The 25623-nt window shown below is 55.7% G+C and overlaps 1 protein-coding gene across 2 annotated transcripts in view; it reads left to right on the forward strand.

The window, feature by feature from the left end:
* Positions 1 to 286: 286 nt before the first annotated feature.
* LOC123615417 (brorin) overlaps positions 287 to 25623 on the forward strand; it is a 46947-nt gene continuing 21610 nt past the window's right edge. The window contains exons 1-3 of one of the 2 annotated variants that reach the window (XM_074358645.1): positions 287 to 745; positions 1893 to 2679; positions 19804 to 19933. In XM_074358645.1, the coding sequence (XP_074214746.1) occupies positions 1996 to 2679; positions 19804 to 19933 (814 nt within the window). In that variant the 5' untranslated portion in view covers positions 287 to 745; positions 1893 to 1995. Of the gene's footprint in view, positions 746 to 1409; positions 2680 to 19803; positions 19934 to 25623 lie in introns of those variants that run through there. The other variant, XM_074358646.1, reaches the window with a different exon arrangement.

Raw genomic sequence — 25623 nt, forward strand, 5'->3', positions numbered from 1 at the left:
TGTCCTCAGGGAGGAAAGCCAGAGGGGGCCAATTAGGGAGGAAGAAATTAAAGAATAAAGCAAAGGGAAATGGCGAGATGAAAGGGCCAGGGGAGGGTGAGTGACAGGGGAGAACGGGGGGGCGGCCGCGCGGGAGGCTGACAGGTGGGTCTGGGGGGCCCGGAAGGGAGCAAGCGGGAGGGAGTCCCCCCCAGCCCCTGGGCCGCAGAGGAGGGGGCGCGGGGCCCGAGGCGGCCGCGGCGGGGGAGGCGGGGAGGCCGGAGGAGGGCGCTCGGGCTCCCACTCCGGCCTCGGTGCCACTCGCCCGCCGCGCTCCGGGCGTCTCTTCTGCGTCCGACGCGCCGCGCCTCGCGCAGCATCCCTGCCTGGTCCGGGGAGCCCGCCGTCCCCGCCGGAGGAGAGGCGCCAGGCCGAGGCGGGGTGCCCCAAGGGCGCAGTCCGTCTTGGGGACCGGAACCGCGGGGAGCACACCTGGGGAGGAGCGGCGGAGGGCGGCGCGGGCGCTGACGCGACCTGGAGCCACGAGCGGCGGCCGCGGGCGGCGCGACGAGCCAGCGGGCGGAGCCGCCCTAGCCGGGTGCACGCGCCGGGCGGAGCGCGCAGGTGGGGCGGCCCTCTCCGCGGTGCGCCCCGCGCGGGTCCCCGGCCGGCCGGAGGATGGGCGCCGGCCTCCCGGGGCCGCGCCCGCCGCTGCTGCTACCGCGCCCGCCGCGAGCCCGGCGTCCGGCCGGCGCCCCGCGCTCATGTACGTAGGGTGGGCGCGCGCCCCCAGGGCTGGGGGTGCGTGTTGGGGGGCAGCGCCCCGGGCACCGTTCCGCCTCCCTGCTGCTCCCAAGGCGCGCCTCCGAACTCCAAGTTCGTATTTCTGGGCGATTCGCCTGGGATGAGGGCCGCCAGGCCGGGGCTGGGGGTGAGCAGGGGGCGGGGGTGACCGGAGCCCTCCCGGAAGGGGGTGGGGACGAGGGGGAGACAGCCACCCCCTGGAGCGCGCCGCATTCGGGGCTGGGGGAGGCGGAGGGCCAGGTGGAGGAGGCTGGGTTCCCAGCACCCTGCGGCGTCTAGGGTTCTGTCGGCCCCTTGGGGCGGCAGAAAGTTTGGGACCCAGAGAGGCTTTCGGAGACTAGGAGAGTGAGGGGTTCGCCGCGCCCAGCGCCCTGCACCCCTAGCCCCCTCCCCCTCGACTGCACACCTTGGTGCTGCCGGGCATCTCTGCCCCGCCGCCACGACCGCCCCCCCCCGATCTAAAAAAAAATTGTGAGACAGCGCTGCGACCCACGCAGGGGTCTCTTGTTAACGCCCCGAGTCGCTGAGCGACTGCCTGGGCGCCAGGATCCCCGACCTCGCGGCGGGGGAGGGGGAGGAGGGGGAGGGGTACTGAGGATGAGGGGGTCGTCGGGGACTTTCTTCCTGCCTGGGGGGGGGAGGGGGCGGGGGCGGTTGAAAAGTTGTTGGGGATGAATCACCGGGCCCTAGGGGCTGCCTTCACCCCCGCCCGTCCCTCCGCCCCAGACGCCCTAAGGCGAGCGAGGGAGGGGTCCCTCGTGTCCTCCACTGCGCAATTCCGCGATGGGTAACCTTTAGGAAAGTGTGGTCAGCACCTCGGGAGGGGGACCCGGGACTCCGGAAGATGGGGCGCCCTCCGAGCTTCGCAGGGGGCGCGGGCCCGGCTGGCCGCCTCCCCGCTCCTCACGGCCGCGGGAGCAGCACCGGCGGCCGGGCTTCTCCCGGGACTTGGCTTCCGCGGACGTCTGCGCCACGCGGGACGCCTGAGCGCCCCGGCCGGGCCCCGGCGCCGGGCGTCCGGCGCGCGGATGTGGGCAGCCGCGGGGCCGGGCGGGGGCCGCGCGCGCGCGGGCCGCGGGGCTCAGCTGTGCGCTGCTCTCTCTCCGCAGGGACGGCGGCTCCCGGCTGGCGGCGGCGCGCCCCCGGGCTGTGAATGCGACTCGCCCCTCGGCCGCGCTCCCCGCCCGCCCGCCCGCCGGGACGCGGTAGGGGATGCCCAGCGCGGCGGCGATGGCAGCGGGCGCGCTGTCCAGCTCCCTCCTGCTCACCTGCTGCCTGGTGGTGGCTCTGTGCAGCCCGAGCATGCCGCTGGAGAAGCTGGCCCGCGCGCCGGAGCAGCCGGGCCAGGAGAAGCGCGAGCACGCGTCTCGGGACGGCCCGGGCCGGGTGAGCGAGCTCGGGCGCCCGGCGAGGGACGAGGGCGGCGGCGGCGGCGGCGGCCGGGACTGGAAGAGCAGGGGCGGCCGCGGGCCGGCCGGCCGCGAGGCGTGGACCAAGCAGAAGCAGGCCTGGGCCGCCCAGGCCGGGGCCCTGCCGGCGCGGCCCCGCGGGGACACCCCGCGCGAGGAGCCCCCCGCCGCCCAGGACGCGGCGCGGCCGGAGCCCGAGCCCACGCCCGAGCCGCCGGAGGAGTACGCGTACCCGGACTACCGGGGCAAGGGCTGCGTGGACGAGGGCGGCTTCGTCTACGCCATCGGGGAGAAGTTCGCGCCGGGCCCCTCGGCCTGCCCGTGCCTGTGCACCGAGGAGGGGCCGCTGTGCGCGCAGCCCGAGTGCCCGCGGCTGCACCCGCGCTGCATCCACGTCGACACCAGCCAGTGCTGCCCGCAGTGCAAGGAGAGGAGGAACTACTGCGAGTTCCGGGGCAGGACCTACCAGACCCTGGAGGAGTTCGTGGTAAGACGCGAGCGCCCGCCGGGCGCCTCTGCGCCTCCCCGGAGGGGGTCGCCCCGCTCGCTGCGCCCCCCCCCCCCCCGGCGCGCCCCGGTGCCCAGAGGTGGGCGGCGCTGCTTGGCGGCCGCCAAGCCCAGTCGCTCTTTTTCAGGCCAGAGCTAATTTTTTTAAAAGCCATGTGCCCCAAGCCACATTCGCTATAAAAGGGTTTCCTCAGAGTGAAGCCCGTGGCACGGAGGGGAAGCTGACCGAACAAAAGTCCTGGTTCTGCTTTTAACATCAATTGACGGCTCCTAATTGAAGAGCGTTGTTGCCGAAATGCTCACCTACTTTCAAACACAGGGTAGTTTTCCGTGCCATGTGGGGTCGATCCTTCAGCTCGTTCTAAATAAGCCACTTTCCTAGATTATATGTTGGGTGCCAGGCAAATGCTCTAGAAATTGAAAAGGAAAAAAAATGCTTGCTGATCGGATGCCAAAATAGTAGACGGCAAAAAAAAAAAAAAAAAGAAAGAAAGAAGTACTGTTGATGGTTAAAAATTGTTTTATTTTAGGCGAATTCTGGTCGTAATACTAACGGCGTGGGCTATTTACTGAACGCTGGCTGTGAGATGTCAGTATTAACTGAGTTAAAACTCATAGCACGCTGCAAGGTAGATGACTGTTAGCTCCAGCTTATGAAGAAGAGGAAACTGAGACACAATAGTTAAATAAGGTGGAAGCAACACGGCCTTTAAGAAGCAGAGTCCTGTGTCAAGCGGGCGCGCCGTTAGCCCAGCCCCGCGGGGCCCGTGTGCAGGTGGAGATACTTCCCAGGGCGCTTGCATTGCCCGGGGGTGAACTCCAAAAGCCCTGCTGCTTTACTAGTGAGCTTGGGAGGCAACTGCCCGGCCATCCAGCCATTCCAACCCCGCCACGGTCCGCTCACCCTCTGGCCTGGCTCGACTTGGCCTGTTGACTTGGCATGCCAGAGCTCTCCCGGGCAGCAGAGGGCATCCTGGGAGCTGAGCAAGGAAGGCGGCTGGGGAGGGCGGCTGTGGGTCCCCGGAACCTGGCCACACAACAGAAGTGAGTCAGGAGCCCTGCCCTCAGAAGGCTTCCCGGTTGCTGGGGAGCCGGGCAGGTACGTCTCCAGATGTTTTGGGTATAAATCAGAAGTGCCGAGGCACAGCTGGCCGTGGGAGCTGGGGAAGCCGGAAGGAGGGAACCTTCCAGGTCGGCCTGGGACAGGGTTGCAGACGAACAGTGCCCTTCTGCTTTAGGTGCGTACAAAAATCTCAGTGTGGTGGGGCAAAGACAGAGCAGTGAGTTTCTCGTTAATAATGTTGGTTTTTCACACTGCGTGCTGCTCTGTAGACACTTCTTTGGAGCGTCCCGTGGAGGGGAGGGTAGAGCTCAGCGGCAGAGTGCGTGCTGAGCAGGCAGGAGGTCCTGGGTTGATAAAAAAAAACCCAACCACATCACAGAGCAAGAATCAGAGGTAGAAGGAAGAATTCCAACCTCTGTCTTAGTTGCTCATTGCCGAGCGCTGGGTGCCCTGGGGGAGGGGCTTCCTTATTCGGTTCCTGTTTTCAAAAATCGGTGGATAGCTAGAATGTTTCACGGTCTGGAGTTGAGAGATGTCAGGAACAGAATGGAGACCGGGGAGCTGATCATCTCGGGGCGAATCACAGTGCCCGTAAAGCTACTTTTTATAAAGTGCATTTTTCACCTTCCAGCAGCCCTTCGCTCACGGAGCCTTTAACCCCGCTGCCAAGGGGCCCACGTGCATGAATGTTGCAAAGCTGCCGCGAAATGTTAACGCTGTTCCTGCTCCTGTAAGCACAGTGCAACTATGTCACAAGGCTTGTTCCTTTCTGTTAGTATCGGGAAGGTTTCCAGGCATCGCCCGAAGGTACCCTGGCTTTGTGCAAGCTTCCTTCCACGTGCCAAAGAGCAGGAGCGCAGAAGGGCAGAGGGTCAGCGGGGAGGCCCCGGGGGTTTGTGCGCTGCAACAACGGGGCATTGTCGGGACATGATGCTGAGCGCCAGGGCACGGCTGCTCGCGCGCCTGCTACTCCGGGTACCCTGGGCTTCAGAGGAGAGCCGTTGCAGCCTGCAGTCTGCGTGGCGCAAAGTACAGGGAAAAGGGAGAAGGAATGCACTTTGTATCTGAAGCGCTTTGCGCTTTGCCAAAGAAAATGCAATTCAAATGGAGGTGGCGGTACAAAGGGTTCTGCTTGGAACGCTGTTGACCGTAGCAAGGATGGAGGTGGAAGGGAGGCCGGTTCTGGACCTCTTTCCCTGGGGGGCACTCGGGCGTTGAGGTGGTCTGTTCTCTGCTCTCTGAGAGTGATGGAGGCTGGACGCCGTCGGTGGGTGTCTGAAGTCAGAAACCAGAACCCAGATCCTTCTTGTGCCTGGATGCGCGCTGGGTCCTGGACAGATCGTAGCTTCGCCCGCCCTCCTGAGCTTCTCTTTGCCTGGGTCCGCGTCCACTTGCTGTCCTCTGCGCAGCCTTCTCTGTGCTCCAAGCCTGCCTTCCGCCTCCTCTCCCTGCTCTTTGCCCCACAAAAAACCCCCGTTCCTCTCTGCCTGGTGGATCTCAGCCGGATGTCCGCTGAAGACCTCACTTGCTTGGACGAGATACTGTTAAGGTGCTCATAATAGAGTCATCTCCTCATTCCTGCAGGGGTGTTCGCGATTTATTTTGTGCAGCCAAATAAAAACACAGTTACTTGTAGGATTTCCTCCACTGCTGCTCACATTGTACCAAGTGTCCTGTCTTCACCTCATACCAGCCGGCATCCAGCTCTGAGTCAGGAAGCCTGCCTCCTGGTTTATAATTTTTCTAAATGAGTGGTGCTCCCTGCTTCCCGTGGTATGTCACCTGCGTGCAAAGAACCACTGACCGGAGGCCGTCAACAACAGACATTTATAGGCTGGAAGTCCGAGGGCAAGGTGCCAGCAGGGCCGGTTTCCCCCGAGGCCGTCTCCATCCTGTGCCCCCGCATGGCCTTTCCTCTGTGCGTGTCTGTGTCCTGATCCCTCCTCACAGGGACCCTAGGCGGACTGGCTTCAGACCAGCTCATATGACCTTTTCCCTTTGTCACCACTGGAAAGACTTCGTGTCTAAAGACAGTCACATTCTGAGATATTAGGGTTAGGCCGTCAGCATCTGAATTTGGGGGGTGACACGGTCCAGCCTGTCGCGTAGGTTGTCGGGGACCAGAGTGGCCGTCCCAGGCCTGTGGGGTGGGGGGCGGGTTGCAGTAGCAAGGCTGATGGGCAGAAAGAATTTACAGACAAGGCACAGAGTGATGGGTAATAAACTAATGAAGGTCTGATAAGCATAATTAAGCGGCCCACTGAGACCACCGTGAATCTGTGTATTCCACGCCAGGCGCCGTCAGGAACTGTCACATCACTTGTGTCAGTGAACCCTTTGCCCCGGGCTCTGCTGATCTCTTTCACACTTGCCCCTGGTGACGACCGCGGGGGCCAGCAGCAGGTCAGATTTGAAATCCAATTCATGTAAAACCATTCCGTTTCGAACCTCAAAAGAACTTGTCCCCCCTTGCCCCCTGCACCTGGGAATCCTGATCGCCAGGGACCCATGGAGCTGGAAACGAGGTCTGCAAGCTCGTTTCGGTGTTTTCTAGCACCTCATGGAATGCGTGTGCCTCCCCGAGATAAAGGTGTGCAGGAGAACCGAAATTTCACCTGCTTTTGGTCGGGGTGGGATCTGCCCAGGGTGTCGAGGCTGGAGCCCTGACTTGCAGTTGGAGGAACCTCGGAAGGAAAAGAGCACATGAATTATGGATCAGCGACGCCTGCTGGGCTGTCTTTTAACGCGTGGGGACTGTTGGACGGGAGATAACTGAACGCAGGTGAAGTGGTTCCGGACCCGTGAGTCACACGAGAGCCTCAGCATTTGGCTTGCTGCAAAAAAAATCTCCTGGCTGGGAGTTTATGATGAAAAAAAAAGTCAAAAAATCTTACATGAAATTTGGAATCAAAAGCGCCATCTAAACAGATCTCTCTTGCAATTATGAGAAACTGCCAGTAAAGAGAAAGACAGTCTCGCGGCATTTATAGTCTTTTGGCGAATGCTGCTTAACCCGGAACAAAGCCATCATTATCCACCTTTGCAAAGTTTAAGTCCCGCAAGGTGCACGTTCTTTTCCATAAGTCAGTCTCCTGCGTGTGCTGTTGCTACCATGGAGTTTCTCGTAGTTTCTAAGAAGATTTTGCAAGTTCTGGATTTCTTAGTTTCTGCCTTTCTGGCTAAAGCCATTTAAATGGCAACTTTCTTTTTTCTTTTTTTAAAGAAGGAAGTCCATGTGGTTTCTCTGGGCCCTTCAGACGTGTCCCTGACTCAGGCAGGGGAAACCCAACTTAAATAACTAACTGCTTATTAACATGTTCCACACAGTGCTTGACTTGCGCATCTGGTGAGACGAACGTTATAAAAATGTCCGAAACGTCCCTAAGAAACTTGATCCACACCGACAGGTCCCTGATCCTTGGTCCCGTCCAAAACCACTTGGCGTGGCCCGAATATTCTCATGGACTCTCTGGATAGGACCAAATGTTGAGGACCTTTTGCCGTGGCCGAGGTGTCTTAGGGAGATTTTGAACCGGACCCGTATCTGCTAACCCCCCAAAGTGTAGGCTTTTATGATGGGAAAAAAGAAGCCAGCGTTTGTCCAGCGCCAACGCGCTGTCTGCATTTTGGGAGGATTTACACAACAGACTAATATTAATGGTATTTTTTATTTTTATTGTTTTAAAGGAGAGAAAATTAAGGCTCAAACCACTTCAGGAATTTGATCAAAGTCAGCAATCCCGTAACTAGGGAAGCTGGGTTCTGAGGCCTGGCCTGCCGGGCTCTGAGCATCGTGCCCTCCCCACGTGCCTGCGGCTGCTCACGGCCCCTCGGTGATGGGTGGCACCTTCTGTGTGGCTGAGGGGATTTGTGGTCCGTGGAGGAGGGGAGGCACCTGGCCCGCATCTGTGTCTGGTAAATGCTGAATCAGTGTGGTGGTTTTTATATAGTATTTCAGTGGGTTTATGTTGTGTTTCACCCAGGCCATCGAGGACCCAATAAATAACTGTGTCCTTCAAGGCCTGAAATCTTGAGTTGTAGGGGGAACGGGACCCCCCTGAGGACAAAAGGGCGGGATTCCCTGCGGGGCGCTGGATCTGGACAGGTGGGCGGACCTCGGGGGTGACCAGGCCCTCGGCAGACACAGCGCTGACCCGACAGCCAGCCCCGGCCCAGGGAGCTGCTCTGCGCGGCCCACCACACAGAAGACAGACGTGTGACTACTGCGGACATCTGACAAATGAGAAGTCATTGTCTGATTGCCACCTGGTCGCGAGAGCGGACGAGTCCCAGGTGGCAGCCACCTGCTCCTTTCCAAGGACACCTGCTCGCCAGCTGACCACACCCCTGCTTGGCCTGACTTCCCCGTGGTCCTGCGGCCTCGCTCCTAGGTGATGCCCTCTGCCCGCAAGGGGAGAAACTGCCCCTTAGAGGACCAGTGCCTTCTTCCAAATCGGCCAGCCAGTGGGCATCCGGGGAGGCCCCCAGGCCTGGTCCCACACCGTCAAGTCCTGCCCCGCAGTTCGGGTGGACAGGCAGCTCCTAGAGCTCCGAGGGCAGAGGACCCACCGTCTGAAGACGCCCCGGTGCCATGTTCTGCTCCGTCCTTGTGCCCCGGGCAACTCTCAGAGCCTCTGGTGGTAAAGCGTGGACGGTATCCTGCTTGTGGCCCACGTCATGAGGAGGGAATGAGGCACGTGTGACCCTGCAGAGCTCTGCACAGACAGGGGAGTGGGAGCCCGCTGCTCGTGTGGCCTTGGAAGTGCGCTCTGCGGAGCATGGACCTTCTGGGAGGTGCGGCCCGCAGCCGGAAAGACCGTCTTCCCCAGGCTCCAGTCTCGGGGAGGTCCTCACCGTTCGGCTGTGTTTTCCTGTAAATGTCTCCTTCTTGGATGCTGCTTCCAGATCTGATGCTTCCCAACAGAAAACGCACTCCTGCATTCAGTTCCTCCAAAAAGAATGCATCTTCAAAGAAACATTTGCAGGCGTTGGGCTAGAGAGTGGATATGCGGAGACAAAGCCTCGGGTCCCTCCAGCGAGGGGGCAGCGACCCAGGAGTGTGCAACGTGGCGAGAGGGCCCTCAGGGTGGAAGGCCAGGTGGAAGCCACTCGCCTGGACTCCGGGGTTGCTGCTGGGCTGTTTTTAAGTGACGGAAAAGTCCTGGGGTTCTGGGATTTCGGGGTGGGGGGAGGACCCGAGTCTGTCTCCAAAAGAATATGCACGAGTTTGAGCCAAGGTGGTGGGTTCCCGCCCGAGCCCAGGGCCCCTGCAGCCATCCTTCACGGTCCGTTCTGCCCGCAGAGCCGGAAAACCTCCTTGCGGCGTGTCTGTTCCAAGGCTGAGATCCTGCCAGCTGGACTTCGCTCCTTCTATTTCTGTCGGGCCCCGGGGTGCGGCTAGGACATCCAGTGCCTGTCAGATCTGCAGAAAAGGATGATGTCAGGCCTCTGCCCGCGGCCCTGGGAGCTCTCGTGGAAGCCTTCGCCCCAAAGCCCAGGGATGGAAAATCAAGGTGCCAGGTGGCTCTGCACGTCCCCTGTTTGGGCAGAAGTGAGTTTTGCTTTAAGGAGGTGATGAGGCCACCCTTGCCGGGGAATATGGGAGACTGATGGCCTGAAAAGCCACAGTGCATGAAACAGGACTCGTGACATCCTGGGTCTCACATAAAACACATCTTCTTAAAAGCATGGCTGAAATGGCAAAAAAAAAAAAAAAAAAAAAAAAAAAGAGAGAGAGAGAGAAAGATTAATTCCCAGGGGTGGGAGTCAGGATCCAGAGAGAAAGGCCAGCCTTTCCGGGGCGGCTGTGAGCATCGCTGATGCCTGGGGCCCGACCCTCGGTCCTCAGGGCCAGGCTGCCGCACGTGACACATCCAGGGCCCCAGAGAGACAGAATCAGACCAGGATGGGTCCCGGAGGAGCCTGGCCTGCCAGAGGTCGGAGCAGACAGACCCCTGGACAGGCCTCAGCGCCTGCAGAGCTGGGAGGGTCCTTCTCAAGTGTTTCTGTCTCCATTCACTCTTCCCTGAGGGGTCTGAAAACTCCAAGAGGCTTGTTTTTATTTAAAGGGGTCCCAGGCTGGCCACGCCCACAGGCGCCCGACGGAGGCCAGCACCCTCGGGAAGCACGTGCCGTCCATCCAGGCTGCACAGCGTCCCTGCGAATTGCGTTCCAAGGCGTGTGATGTCGGAATACAAATTACACAGCAGAGGGGAGAGCGCCCTGAGCCTGAGGCAGCCACGACCAACGCCACCAGATCGGGGCCCAAACAGTAACATTCCCAAAGAAATAAACGCTGGGTTACCACGGGGAGGCTCAGCCTGGGAGGGCCTGGAGGTGCAGATTACGAGATGACCTAGGGAACCAGCAGGTAGAGTTGAAGTTTCCCAGAAGGAAACCCAGGTCCGCAGACGGGACAGAGGAAGACGTTTTGATACGTGGACACGAGACAGAAAAGGTGTAACACACACCCGATTAGAATTTTGAAAGATGTAGCAGAGAACGTGGAAGAAACGAAGACAGAGTGTCCACGATCATCTAGTCGGAAGGCCCCTGCTTTCTGATTGGGGAATCCCAGTGCGTCTAAAGAAAGATAAAAAATATATATAAATGTATATATATATAATCTCAGCTAACTCTAACATCCCGCTGGGAACAGACTGAACCCACAACGTGACAGGAATTAGGCTGACCGCCTGAAAACCCAAAGTAGCGAAAGAAAGTGTTTAAAAGAACAAAAAGTAAGTGTTCATGCAATTTACGTCCCAGCCAGGCTGCCCTCCAGGAAGGAGCTTGGACCGAAGTGGTTTCAGACCAAAGCAGCGAGCGGACCAGCCACACACCTTCCCCGAGAGGGTTTGCAGATGCAGCCTGAAGGCCGAAATGCAGGGAGAAGGGCCGCGACCCCAGACGCAAAGTCAGGGGGTCGAGGAGGAGCGGAAGGAAGCCTGTTGCTTCGCGGAGCTGGGGGCCGGGGAGCCTGGTGGCACGTGGAGAAGATGCGGTTGTCGTAACGGGATGCGGTGGGAGGATGCGTGGGTCCAGGCGTGCTGCTGGAACCCGGCGGGGCACAGAACAGCCCCCAAAACCAACGCCAGGAGGCATTGTCACAGTTCTGAGCAGACGGGAAGCACCGTGAAATGCAACCTTTAAATGCTTCTGGGGAAAACGGCATTGCTGGGGGCGAGTGCAGCTTCTGACCGAATCGTGAAACAGATGGCCGTGTTCACAGGCCCCTCCTTCTGCCGGTCACAGGTGCCACCAAGCTCCAGCCGGCCATGCACGATGCTCCGGCCCGTCCTGCGATCAAATTCAGACCACTTCTGAGTGGAGTCTCCCTCTTGCGTGGCTGTCGGTGCCCTCTGCCCCCCGAGCAGCCCAGAAAAAGCGGATGGACCGGTCCTTCTGTGGGTCATGGCTTTGCTTTTGTCGTGGTTCACAGGCTGCCCTCATTTCTCGCTCCCTTGTCCAACTTTAAAAAACAATTTCTTGCCTATGTTTTACTTTCAAATTTGGCATGTTTTTGGACAAGGTATGGCAATATTTTTGTTTCAGAAGGCCGGAGACAGCGGGGTGGGGAATAGTGCAGGGGTAGAGGGCGTGCTTAGCATGCACGGGGGCCTGGGTTCCATCCCCAGAGCCTCCATTAAAAAAAAAAAAAAAAAAAAAGGCTGGAAACAAATAGAATACAAGATTAGTTTTGACCCACGACCCACGTTTATTAATTCCCGTTGAGGGGTCAGGGTAGCCCCGTGGCCCTTCACCCTGCTGCATTGTTGACACTTCTGTTCTGGGGACGCAAGGCCCTGGGCCAGTGGACAGGGTGTCACCGGGTCATCTCTGTCCCCTGGGGCCGCACGGAGGGAGTCTGCAGGTGGCCGGGATGCGGGCGGCGCCTTCCCACGCGGAGCAGGGCTGCCCTGAGCCCCTTTGCATTGATCAGGTCACACGGGCAGACGTGTCAGGGACGAGGAGGAGGAAGAGAAGGAACTGTGACAAGGCCGCTGCCTTTCCCTGGGTCTGTGAGGAGCTGGGGACGCGCGGCAGGACCGCCCGAGGGCTGAACTGTGCTCTGATGTCAGCCTCTCAGCGCAGCGCGGCTCCCGCGGGAAGCAAGTTGCCCTCCGGCTTCAGGTGCCCTCCAGGACGTCAGGGCAGTTCGCCCAGCCTGCTCCAGGGTGACCGCAGGGACCGGCCAGCACTCAGGGACGGTCTGAGCTCAGAGACGGACCCTCTCCTGTGAGGGTCCCTGCGTTTTCTCCTCCACCTGAGCTTAAAACCCCTCGGAAATGGGCTTCCTTACCTGGAGACACGGCTGGCGGTGACCTGCTGGAGCTGCAGGATGCTCCGAGAAGTGTGGGACCAGAGGTGACAGCCAGGAGCGCCCGCAGCCCCGGCTTGGGCTGGGGCCCGGCGCTCTCCGGGTGATGGGCAGCCGAGGCCGGCCGGTGGGAGCCCGGCTCCGACCTCAGAGGGCGTCCAGCCGGGCATCCGGTGGCCGCCATCTAGTCCCCCGTTGTGAGTCTTGCTCTGGAGCTGCGTCCGCTTTGGGCAGGGGCGGCTGCCACGGTCCTGGGGTCACCTGCATTGCATTCTTCCCTGCTGAGCGTCTCAGATGAAGAAGACCACACGGTTTTGTCGTGTCCTGGGGTGTGTCTGTGGCAGGAAGAGGTGTGCATGCTGGTTGGGGTACATTAAGCGTCTCCCCCGTTTGCCGCAGTCCCCACCACTTCCTATGCTGCACCCAGCTCCCGCCTCGTCTTCTTAGTTGACTTAATTCCCTGGAAGAATCTGGATCTGGTCCCCAGGAGAACCCATCCCCGGGTCACACGCTCACACCCGTCTTTCCAAAGCCGACTCTGGGAAGACACTTACTTGGTCATTTATATATTAAGGGAAAACCACGTCTCTGTGTCTTTCTCCTATGGATCCCCTATCTTCAAGGCTTTACACTAATTCTCAAACAGAAGGGTTTCGATCTCCGCATTGTTTTGTTTCTTTTTTTTTTTAAAGAGGAGGAGTTTGTTCAGCCTTGTCCCCCCAGGCTGCCGGGTCTCTAGGCAGTCATGCCCAGTGGGCGTCACGCCCCTTCTAGTAAGGTCTGAATTTGTTAACCCATGCACGAGCAAAGTGTCTGTGAAATTAATGCCATCAAAATGCCACCGTCCCCCGTGCTCCCAGGTGGGAGGAGAGAGGCCACGCCCTGACGGGCCCAGTGTTGGGGGGCAGCACGGAGTCCGGCCGCCGGGGGCACCTGTGGTCGCTGAGCATCTCGCCGGCTTCTGCTCCGCTCTGCGCTGGTCTGTTCGCAGCTGCCCCGGGGGGGCAGGGGAGGGAGGTCAGGGGATGCCCCCCCTGACCCCGTGGGCACACATCTCCCTCCACTGCAGAAGTGGGGTTGCAGGCGAGGCCTGCTCAGGCTGCCGTGACAAAATGCAATAGAGTGTGAGGCTGAAACTGCAGAGATTTACTCCCCGGAGTTCTGGGGGCTGGAAGTCCAAGTTCAAGGTGGCTGCACCGTCTGGTTCTGCTGAGGGCCCTCTTCCTGGCGGGCACACGGCGCCTTCCCACTGTGTCCTCACGTGGCACAGAGCCATCGCTGCCGCCCCTTAGAGGAACACTAGCCCCACCATGAGGGTCTCACCCTCGACCTCCCATTATTACCCCACAAAGGCTTCGCCCCCAAGGCCGTTCTCATTTAGCTGCTCACCTGTTTCCCAGAGCAGGAAGCCCACTGTGCGAACGCTGCCAAAATCCACCCCCTCGCTTACGCCAGGACCTGCGGGATCTTAATCTGAGCCAATTACTCACAAGAGGGTTTGAAAGACAGTTTGAGACAGAGGGTCTGGCCTCCGGCTAAACCGTAAGAAGGAAAAGCCGCTCTTTGGTGCCTGAGAAGAAAGCCGGGCTGTGTTGGGGTGTCAGCCCGGTGCCTCTCGATCCGTGGTACTGACGGCTCCCGGGGCCAGTTCTTAATTAAGCCCCTTTGTGTGCGGATCCGGTCTCTGACAGCCCGCGGAGGCACCAAAGAGAACAAAACAACAGGGCGCAGGAGACAAACAGAAGCCGTCGGCTGGGGTTGGAGGCTGGAAGGCGCTGCCGCCTCCCCCCGGGAGGGAGGGCGGATGGCGGGACACGGAGCAGGTGGAGCGATGGCCGAGCGGCCCTGACTGACGGGCGTGGAGCCTGGAGGACGCAGGCTGCCCGGCGGCCGCGGGACCCGCTGCTTCCCGGGGCGGGGGGTGGGGGGGGAGACAGAGCTTGGCGACGCCTTGGCCTCGATGGAGACAGGTTCACCCAAGGAACCCGGCTCAAGTTTGGGGAAAGATTTAGTTCGAGGGGACTGTTGAAAAGAAGGGTGGGGGCTGCGCAGCACCGCCCAGACTTCTTGCAGGGAGTCAGGAGAGGGTGTTCGATGGAGGCAGGGGGCGCAGGACGTGCTTGGGGAGGTGGCACGGGAGTGGCCCCCCGAGTTCTGGCCGCTGCCCCGACCTCCTGTGTAGATTTCTTGGCGATTCACCAGATCCGTGCGTGTGTTTCCACCCCAGAAAAAACCAGAGCTGGAAAGCATTGTTCCTGCGTGTCCCTCCAGCCCCAACGTAACAAGACTGCAGGTTATCAAAAGCTAACAGACCTGGCGCCTGGAACAGACGGAGACTTGGCGGTTGCCCTCAAGGGCGTCACGTGAGCAACCGTGAGGCCGGACGCTCGGCAGCTGGAAAGGACACTTCCGCCACCTGGTGACAAGGCGGTGCCAGTGGCGTTGCGAAGGGCCAAAGCCAAGGCTCCTTTTCGCGGAGGGCGGTTTTAGCGCCAGCCTCCGGCCGCTTGTTTCTGGGTTTGAGGTTTTCAGAGTAACGATGTCCCTGGGTCATAAGGTGTGAGCAGAAGCCAGGGGCCCGACGGGCACTAAGACCTTGCTCTTTTCGTCTGAGAACCGGTCTTTGAGTTCTGCAGCTCGCCACGTCGGCGGATGCTGGGAAGCGTTTGTTCGTACCAGTTTCTGGGTCTCTTTGGGGCAGGTCGTCGGCCCAGGAGGGACCTCCGAGGCCCCTCTTTGTCTCGATGGTGTCCCTCCATCCTCCCCAGCTGACTTAACCATATTCCAGTCTGATCTTTCCCTGCCCCTCCCACCAAAAGCGACAGCCCTTGCCTTTAAAATCCGTAACAGGCACCCAGCTCCCAGCTCAGCTGGCACCGACCGTTCCCTGCCATTCTGCTAGTTTTTTTTTCCATGCATTTATGTCTCAATGTCCCCGACCTCTGGGGAGCTCAGAGGTCAGTGACTTGGGTGTTTCCTTGCATCTGTCCTTGAGAATACGGGATCCCATGAGGCAGTGAGCCTCTGGCATTGCTCCCTGGAGGATGGAGGGCTTGGTGATGCAGCCAGGGAAAGCCGGCTCCTGGCATCACTGTCCCAGGACCCGGGCGTGTGTCACCCCGAGTCCGCAAGACGGACGTGCCCGCATCCTGCACCGTCCATGTTTGCATTTGAAGCTTGTGGATTGAATGCTTGAGAGAGTCAGAACCCTCGGCGACTCCGTATAAAGTTCAACCATTTATAGGAAACATTGACAAAACACAGTGGAGCAGTTAGAAAAGCTGTAATTAATGGGCTGTGGGTGGCGTGACGTCCGCCCCCAGGGGCAGGATTTGATTGCTCCAGAATCTTGAAGTTTTGCTTTTTTTTAATTTAAAAAAAATTGTTTTTAATTGACATATAGTCGGTTGCAATGTGTCCTTTCTGGTGCACAGCGTCATGTCTCAGTCGTATATATTCACATGTGTTCTTTTTCAGATTCTTTTTCATCGAATAGCGTTCCCTGTGCTACACAGTATAAACTTGTGTGTCTATTTTATGCACCATAGTTAATATTTGCAAATCTTTATCTCAGACTGTGCGCTGAGAGACCCAGGGGCCACACACTTCATTACACAGCATCCTGCCCCTTCTGTCAAGTCGCGGCTTTAAAGTGCATCTCATTCCAGGGCCGGTGTGTCCTCCTTCGGCGGATTAAACGTGCCATCCGCATCGTGAACCCTCGGAAGAGGACAATTTGTGTCTGATCCTTTTTCCTCCTGAGTGGGTGTCTGATCCCCGGGCAGCTCCTGCCGAGGCGGAGAGCAGCCCTTCCTGAAGCCAAGGTGCAGATTTTTCTCGTTCAGCGTTTTCCATCACGCGCCCGGCACGTCGGCCTCAGCTCTTGTGTCTTTCCGAGCCTGTCTTTCCTGACTTGGTCAATGTTCATCCAGCCTTTTCAGTGTTTTGCACCAGCTCCGTCACTGGAACGATTCCGGGTGTGACAGAGGTGTGGCCCTGGCCCCCGAGTGGCACCGAAGCAGGTGTCAGCTGCCCGGCTGACCCGGAGCAGGGCTCTGGGTGGCAGGAGGACTCAAGGGGACCCGGGTCCTTGGGAATTCGAAGGAAATGGAATCAGGAAAGTGCAAGGGAGAGACGGGCCCGGAATTCGGTGTTTCTCTTCGTGTTCACGTTAATCTTCTCTTGTGTCCCTGCGGAATCCATCACTTTGGGGTTAGAAGGATAAACAGACCCTCCCCAAGGATGGAAGGAATGGAGGAATGGAGAGAGGGGTTTGTCTGGGGCTGCGCAGGGTCTGCGCTGACGTCTGTTATCTCTGCTGGTCCTTCTACTCTGTGTGTGAATTAATCCTATCTGTGAAAGCACGACAAGGGCTGGAAACTGTTCTGGGGGTGTCACGCGTCCCCCGTGTCTGCTTGTGGGGAGGCCTCGGCGTCCAGCCCGCAGTCGCTTTGCAGCCACCGGGAGCCACTGCGTCCGGCGGCAGCGGGGTTTCAGGGCACCTTCTCCAGCAATCACAGTAAAAAAAAAAAAAAAAAAAAAAAAAAGTCCCAGACTGGGAATGTGATGGTGGTCGGTGCTCAGACAGCAGGACGCGGGTGACACAAGGCATCTCTGACCTCCCACCCAGCTCAGCTCACTGGCCTTTTCTGGCAGCAAAGATGAGGAAGGTGTGTTTGAAAGCAGGATTTGAGAAAAGCTGTGTTGACATTGCCAAGTCGGTGGGCATTCTGGTGGCTGGTGGGGGAGTCCCGCTGTGTAGGCAGGAGGGAGCTGGAGGAAATGTCTAGAAATCAGTTTCGTGTGTGTGTGTGTGTGTGTGTGTGTGCGCGCATGAATTTTCAGAGCAGCTTTTTTGGTCACAGCCCTAAACAAGAACAACCCAAACATCCCTAAACAAGAAAGTGGATAAAGGACCTGTGGTACATCCATTCAGTGGGACATTATCCAAGGGAAAGAAAGTACTGGTGTGTGTTCCCACATGGACGGATCTCAGAGCCATTGTGCTGAGCGCCAGAAATCAGACAAGAAAGGCATTGTATGTCGTGCAAAGGTCATTTCTGCCTTCCAGGGTGGAAGGACGTTTGGGACACAGACCAGGTGGGAGTCACGTTCAACCTGCTCTCTGCTACACTTCAATAAAAATTATATATATACCAAAAAAGAATGTGGTTGAAATACATGCCTCTATGTTGTTGTGAGATTGGCTGTAGCTTCTAAGTCTGTGATGCAAAGCAGAGGAAGATTTTGTCCATGGCCACGCTCTACGGGTTTTTTAGTCTTTTTTTCCTCCTTTCCTTCCTTCCTTCCTTCCTCTTTCTTTCTTTCTTCCTTCCTTCCTTTTTCTTTCTTTCTTTCTTTCTTTCTTTCTTTCTTTCTTTCTTTCTTTCTTTCTTTCTTTCTTTCTTTCTTTCTTCCTTTCTTTTTCTTTCTTTCTTTCTTTCTTTCTTTCTTTCTTTCTTTCTTTCTTTCTTCCTTTTTCTTTCTTCCTTTCTTTCTTTCTTCCTTTCTTTCTTCCTTCCTTTCTTTCTCTTTCTTTCTTTCTTCCTTCCTTTCTTTTTCTTTTTTCCTTTCTTTCTTTCTTTCTTCCTTTCTTTTTTCTTCCTTTCTTTCTTTCTTCCTTCCTTTCTTTCTTTCTTCCTTCCTTTCTTTCTTTCTTCCTTTCTTTCTTTCTTTCTTCCTTCCTTTCTTTTTCTTTCTTTCTTTCTTTCTTTCTTTCTTTCTTTCTTTCTTTCTTTCTTTCTTTCTTTCTTTCTTTCTTTCTTTCTTTCTTTCTTTCTTTCTCTTTTCCTTCCTTCCTTCCTTTCTTTCTCTTTCTTTCTTTCTTTCTCTCTCTCTCTCCCCCTCCCTCCCTTTTTCCTTTCTTCCTCTCTAACTGTACTTGATTTGCAATATTATGTCAGCTTCTGGCACACAGCATAGTGATTCAGTTAAACATATATATATTCTTTTTTCATATTCTTTTCTATTATGGTTTATTACAGAATATTGAAAACACTTCCCTGTGCTGCACAGTGGGACCTTGCTGTTTATCTATTCTGCATACAGTAGTGTGTGTCTGCTAGTCCCAAACTCCTAATTTATCCTTCCTCAGCCCCCTTCCCCCCCTCCTGGTAACCATGATTTTGTTTTCTATGTCTGTGAATCTCTTTCTGTTTCATAAATAAGTTCACCTGTGTCATATTTTAAATTCCACATATAAGTGATACCACATGGTATCTGTCTTTCTCTTTCTGACATACTTCACTTAGAATGATGATCTCCAGGTCCATCCATGTTGCTGCAAATGGCATGATTTCATTCTTTTTCGTGGCTGCATAGTATTCCATTGTATAAATAGACCACCGCTTCTCTATCCAGTCCTCTGTCGATGGACATTTAGTGCATCCATGTCTTGGCTGTTGTGTAGATATATTTAGTCTTTTTCAGATGCTTTTCCATTATAGGCTGTTACCAGGTACTGAGTATAGTTCCCAGTGCTGTACAACAGGTCTTTGCAATTTGCCTATTTTATATAAAGTAGTACATATCCTTCATTATTTTTTAAGAGCGCACGTGTACGCGCGCACACACACACACACACACACACACCCTTGAGTCCTGACTCCCAGCCGGGCTGACCGTGGCCTGGCACCTGAGAAACATGCCTTTAAGTACAAGTCGAGCTTTTGCTCCATGAAATAAGCAGGCCATCTGGTGGAGATTTCCGTTTCTCCCTTTTGCTGTGTGTAGGCAAAGGCTGCATTGCCGAGTGTCGCGTGTGTTCCTTAACCCTGTAAGTGCTGGTTGCATCCTGGGCCTGGTACCCAAAGCCAGCCCCTGTCCGGGAAGCTCGGTTTGACAACCCCCGTGTCCACCGCCCTTTAAAGCACGTATTTCCAGCTTCTGCTTCTGATCACTGGGTCTGCATGTGCTGTTTCTGCTTGGTCATGGGTCAACCCACATGAAAAGTCACTGCGTGGGTGGTTTCCAGGAAAAAGATCCATCCACATCGTGGTCCATAAGAGTTGTTTCTAGGAGGATTTCTTGGCAGGGTGCAGCCTTTCCAGGAACGGCCATCGTGCCATTGGAGTGATCCAAAATATAGAACTGGGGCCAGTGGCTGGAGGCAAGTTGGAGCCAGGATGTGGGAGGACCAGGTGACACTGCGTGATGGAAGGGACTGACCCACGCGAGGCCTTGGAGGGGAGTGGCACCACCGCGGACTTGGGAGCCGGAGCCCTGCCTCGGGTGAAGGGTCTGCCCACGGCCAGCTCCCTGATGCTTCCGAGTTCTGCTTTCCTCGTCCGTAAATAGGGCGGGTCGTGTTGGTAGGTGCAGTTTAGGGTCGCCTGGGAGTTAAGAGAGGTCCCGTTCAGACAGCTCCTGGCCGGGCCCCGGGCTCCCTCCTCACCCCCGCCCCTTCCTCTCCGGTCCTGCCGCTTCAACACGGAGATGCGGGGAGGGGGGTCACCTGCAGGATGCCTGCTGCTCGGGCAAGAATTCAATACGCTGCCTTGATTGTTGCACTTCAGAGAAACAAACTTGTCTTCAACAGAAAGCTCATTATGTGGACGAATTAAAAATTAGCTGCTCCATGGGGAGCAGAGAGGGAGACAGAGACCTGGGGGGCCACCTGGTGTTTACGCCGAGGGGACCCCCCTAAACCCCGGGGCTGAGTACGTCTGTATGTTGTGCGGTGAGGACGCTGACCCTGACTCTGACCGTGGCCTGTGTTTCAGGTGTCCCCGTGCGAGCGGTGCCGCTGTGAGGCCAGCGGGGAAGTGCTGTGCACGGTGTCCGCGTGTCCCCAGACGGAGTGTGTGGACCCCGTGTACGAGCCCGACCAGTGCTGTCCCATCTGCAAGAACGGTAGGTGTGCCCCCTCGCCGGCTTCCCGGGGACCCGGGCGTGCAGGGCCCCGGGACCTGCGCCGCGTCACTCACACGCATCTCTGACCGCGGCGTCCCGGGGGGGCCGGCGGGTGCGGGGCTGCAGGGATGCAGGCTGGCTCTCACCGGTCTCAGCACCCACCCCTGCCCCGGCTTTACAGACGTTAAGACATTCTTCGGGGAGAAATTCAATTTCCACTATCGAAGGGAGTCCCTTATTTTAATTTCACTTTGTTTGTTCTTGCAAAGCGGTTTCTCCGTTTCCGAGACAAAAATCAAACACGCTGGCTGGGCTCATTAATGTTTCATTACTAAGCAGGTGACACTTGGAACACGGCGGAATATTTTCCATAAGCAGCTTGGGCGGGAAGAGAAGGTGGGAAGAGAGCCCGAGGTGGGTGGATCAAAAGCCGCGTCTGCACGATGCGAGCAAGGTGGCAGGGCGTCCCCGATCGTGCAGGGAAGCTGTTCCCTCCTTCCGAATGGCGAGGATGACGTGGTTCGCGGAGTAGGGGGCCCATCGGGGCATCACCTTAAGGGTGCATTGACAAGAGTGTGTTCCCGGGGTGGATGGGGTTAAGGACTGGGGCTCCAGGAAGGGGCCGGTTTGATAGAGCATCTGAGTGCAGCTTGGAAGGGACATGACCGCGTCTTCAAGTCCACGAACGTGTCCCCTGGGGACTGGGATGGGACTGTCTCTGCGTGGCCCCCATGCATGGTGCTGGGACGCAGGCGGGGACGGAGCATCTCAGAGAGACGGAGCGAGCCCCCGGCCTGGGCGTCTCAGAGAGGCAGCCGGCCAGCCTGCGAGGTGGGTGGCTGAAATCAGTGTGGAGCCGGACGGCTACCGTCCTCTGAACGTAGGTGGACAGTGTCCGGAGATGCTCCAGAGGGCACTGCCTGCGGGGCTGGCTGCTCTTCTGTGCACATTAGTTATGAAGACGGGGGACCATCCCTCAAGGCTAAGAGCAGGGAGCCCATTGAGCGTGGACAAATTCTTTAAAAAATAAATGGACAGCTCTAGCCGTGGGTGGGGGGAAGTGGACTCGGTTAGGGCACCGGGATGGCGAGGTCCAGACAGCAGGTGGCGGGCGGCCCAGCCCCTCAGTGGCTGGAGGGCGTTCAGCGATGGCCCGAGTACCAGTCGCCCCGACGTCTGGCACCTTCAGTGTCCAACGTGCTGTGTGTTCCCTTCCGCTCAGAGACAAAGCTCTGGCGTTGGTCAGGGGGCTCCCCTTGGGATGTTTGCAAAACCTGGGGAGATGCGATGTCCAACCCTGAGGATTTTTTCGATTCTCTGAAGCCTTCTGGACGTTTCAAAGCTACAGACAAGTTGCAAAATTGCACAATGAACGGTTGTACGCCGTTCGCTGTATCGGCCTGTCGCTAACATTTTGGCACATTTGCTCTGTCTGTCTTGATCTCTGTCTTCGTCCCTGTCCGTATATAATCCAGCAGCGTCCATTCATTTACTCTTTTGTCCTTTCCCGTGACACACACGCAGGATACACACCTGCTGAGGGACGTTCAAGAATTTTTTTGTGTGTGTGATTCTTTTCTTCCTTAGGATTTAGCCCACTTTAGAAATTCTTTGAATTAATTCTTTGCCGTGTGTGGCTAGGTTAAAAATTTTGATAAAATCGTAAAGCCATTCTTTTTTTGTTGTTTGTACTCAGGTTTTACATGAAGACATCACTTTATTTTTTTGAATAAGCAGAAAGCGTTCAAAAATAAAATCTGTACGAATGAGGTACAGAGAGGCGTGGAGGGTGTATGTTTCTTAAAACTAGATTAAGAAGGGTCACAGGTTACAAAAGGATTTGGATGAAAAGGTTTGATCCAGTTAAGTCAAAACATCCCAGGAAGACACTTAAAAATAAATTTAAATGTGTCGAATCACAAAAGTCGTCTTAAGATTTGTGGTAATATATTCACTGGATATAATGTGGCTTTCGTCCAGCTCTAGTTCTGGGGTATTCCCACTGTAAGCGGGCAAATGGTGTTTGGACGTCTTGGTAAAAAAAAAAAAAATTGGCTTGAAAAATGAGAACAGTTTCCGTGAGAAACAAACATTCTGTAATAATTGGTTGGGATCAGTGAATAATTTATGGTCGTCCTTCTCTGCCGCTGCCCACGGAAGGCAAGGTTTTCGTAAGAAAAAAGAGTCCACGTCTGATGGAGCACAGGTCACAGGGCATAAAAAGTGATGCCTTATGTAAAATTAAACGTTTTTTATTTCGGATTTTTTGAATAGACTTTATTCTTTTAGAGCAGTTTCAGGTTCACAGCAGAGCTGAGCAGAAAGTGCAGAGAGTTCACACGGAGCCCTCCCCACCCCACCCCCGACCCTCAGCATCCCTCGTCAGTGTGGCATCTTTGGTGCCATCGATGAACCAACGTGGACACGTTATTATCAACCAACGTCCACAGTTTACATGAGGGCTCACTCTTGATGGTGCACATTCTGTGGGCTTTGCCAGGTGCATGATGACATGTGGCCATCACTACGGCGTCACACAGACTAATTTCATCGCCCTAAAAATCCCTTGTGCTCCGTCTGCTCCTCCCTCCCTCCCTCCCTCTCCCCAAACCGCTGGAAACCATGATCTTTTCATTGCTTTTGCAGCCGTGCCTTTTCCAGAGTGTCACTTGACTGGAATTGTACAGTTTGCAGCCTTCTCAGGCTGGCTTCTTCCATTCAGCAATACGTCTTTTAAGCTCCTTCCGTGGACATGGAGGCCTTAGCCCTTGACCCCAGGAGGTCGGCTTCGGTTCATCATATTGTTAACGTTTTGACCTGTGGCACCGTTAGGACGGAAAGTCGCAGTTCAGCAGCAGGCTGCGCGAGTCACCTGCTCCGAGGAACAAGAGTTTGAAGCCAGGAATGCCCTGGGCTGTAAACAAATAATAATAAATAGACCATCGCTCGCCACAGACGAGTTACTGTGTATTCACTGTGGGCTTGTATACAGCCATCTCCCCAGGCTTTGCTTTGATAAAAATGGATGTTTGTGGGGGGACTGGTTTGGGTTTTTTTTCCCTAATGATACAAAGAGTATTGTATCAACGCAGAGGACTTCAGGTTTATCTCTGGTGCCAGGTGCCCTTCGTCTTGGTTGCGCCCGTGAGCATCAGACACGGGAAGCCTCGCTCTGCATGCGGGCGCACTGTCTGCCTTTTTGTGCTCAGAGGAAGGAAACTGACCGCCGTAGGACCTTGATGCCGGGGTCCAGTGCTGGTTCTCCAACGTGGGTGGAGCAGCACACCCCGGGGGGACTATGGACCCCCAAAAGCACAAAGGCCCTGGGTGTAAAGACGGTGTGTCTCCCTCAGATAGTCTGCGCCACCGGACGCTGGTTATTTGCAGCTTTCTGTCCACAAGGAAATGAATAGGGCTGTTTTGGGGAGGAAAATGGAAACGTTCATGAAGCTTTTAAGCCAAATAATGAGACTTCAGATGATCAGAAGCGTTTTCATGGGGGACGTGTGAGCGGCACTGAGAGTTAGACAGAGTTCTGTGTTTCCCCTTGCGGCTTTCAGACAGCAGGCTGAGGTCATAAGCAAACCCCATGCAGGGAGTTGGACAGGAAGGAATGGGGTGTGTGTGTGTGTGTCAGATTCACATCAAGACCCGCTCACAAGGAAAGCCTGCTCCCATGTGGCCTCCACGTTGAATTTTTCCAAAATTCTTACTGCAGAAATGACACCGATCTCATGCAAACACTTTTCAACAGATGGTGCTGGGGCCATTTGGGAGATAGAGATCCTTATGGAAAAAGAAAAATAAACAGAAAAAAAAGCTTAGATCTTTACTTAGATCAGCCCCATCTACAAGCATTAACTCAAAATAAATCATAGACCTAAATGTAAGAGTTTAAACGATACTTTTGTATAAAAATTTTGTATAAATTTTGTATAAAAAATAGAGCATTTCCATGATCTTGGGGTGAGCAAAGAGTACTTAGATTCAACACCGAAATCACAGCTCCTCAAAGGAAAAAAAAAAAAAAAAAAGAAAAGCCGATAAACTGGATGGCGTAGACATTTAAAAGTGTCACGTTTCAAAACACATCATTATGAAAATGAGAATGCAAGCGACCGGCGGTGAGAAAATGTTTACAAATGATGCACCGGAGAAGAATTCCGGCGTGCAGTGTATATAAACAACGCGTGCAACTCAGTAAGGAGGTAAACAACCCGAAACAAAATGGGCAAACATTTCCGCAGAGAAGGTAAACGGATGGTAAATAAACGCAGAATCATATGCGCAGCGTCCTTGGTCCTCAGGGAGATAAAAATCGGAGACACGGTCAGGTAACCGGTCCACCCGCACTGGCTCAGTTCTAGTAAAAAAGAGAGCGTAGCAGGTGTTGGCAAAGACACGGAGAAGCTGGGACCCCCGAGGATTGCTGATGGGACGGTCAGATGGTCCACATGCTCTGGAAAGCGGTGGGGAATTTTCTTAAAAAGCGAAACAAGAACTTCCCGTCTGCCCCAGCCATTCCATCCTGGAATTCAGTCCCAGAAGACGGAGAATGTACGTCCACAGCATGACGTCTATGTGAATATTCATAGCAGGATTCTCCTTAGACAAATAATCTGAATGGCTGTCAGTTGGAGAACAAATAAACGTGCGGTTAATACCCATTCGGTGGGCTATTATTCACCAATAAAAAGAAATATATGTGCCAACGGGGTTGAATGTTAAAAACATTATCCTGAACGGAAGAAGGTAATTTCAAAGACCAAATAGTGTGTGATCCTGTGTGTTTGCAAAGTCTAAAGAAGGCACGTTTACGTAGGTGGCCGAGAGCTGGAATCGGAGGATGGATTAACTGCACCGCGCACACACACACACACACACACACACCCCCGCAGGTGCCTGTGGCTTTTTGCGGACTTCCTGTGCTCGGGGCCCCTGGGTGCGGCACGGAAATACAGCTCCGCCCACAACTCTTCTTCCACCCACGTAGGTCCCTCTCTGCTTCCATCATGTGCTACACTTCCCCGGGTCATTCTAGACTCTTCCTCGTGAGGACCCAATTTCCCGGGACCTGGGGCGGCAGATGCAGGGAGCACGAGCGTCGCCAGGGGTCTCCAGACCTCCTGCAAGTCTTGTGGTCTTCTGGGACCCCAGACTCTAGGACACAGGGTTCACCCCGCCACACCTCCAGGGCCTGTGAGCACTCAGACTTCCTGGGCCCCCCCTCGGCCACCCAGACTCCCTGATCCAGTAGGTCTGGCCTGGGGCCTGGGAATCTGCACATTTAATGTGTGCCTCGGCGTTTCTGGGGCTGCTGGCCTGGGGACCACCCTTGGACATCCACGCCTTTGAGGCCCTTGTTTTCTCCCTCTTTGATTATTTCCTCCCTGTCGAGTTTAACAGGAGAAGCACCCAGCGGAGATCTTTTTGAGAACTGGATGCATTTTTCAAAAGCATGATTCCGTATTTGTTGTTTTTCTAGAGATTTTGGAGCTTCTAGAACCATGCAACGTGTAGTAATATTTTTAAAATGGAACTCTTAGGGCAGAGAGAGAATAATTGTTGAAAGGCCAGCAAGGAGGAGTTACTGCAGATAGATGCCTGCCTTCATCCTGTGTTTTGTAATAGCTTGTTTTTAAAGACGGGCGGAGTTGAATTGACCGTAAGCTTTCTGGCAGCCAGAGCCA

This window comes from Camelus bactrianus, chromosome 36, assembly GCF_048773025.1.
Source record: "Camelus bactrianus isolate YW-2024 breed Bactrian camel chromosome 36, ASM4877302v1, whole genome shotgun sequence".
Taxonomy (NCBI): Eukaryota; Metazoa; Chordata; class Mammalia; order Artiodactyla; family Camelidae; genus Camelus; species Camelus bactrianus.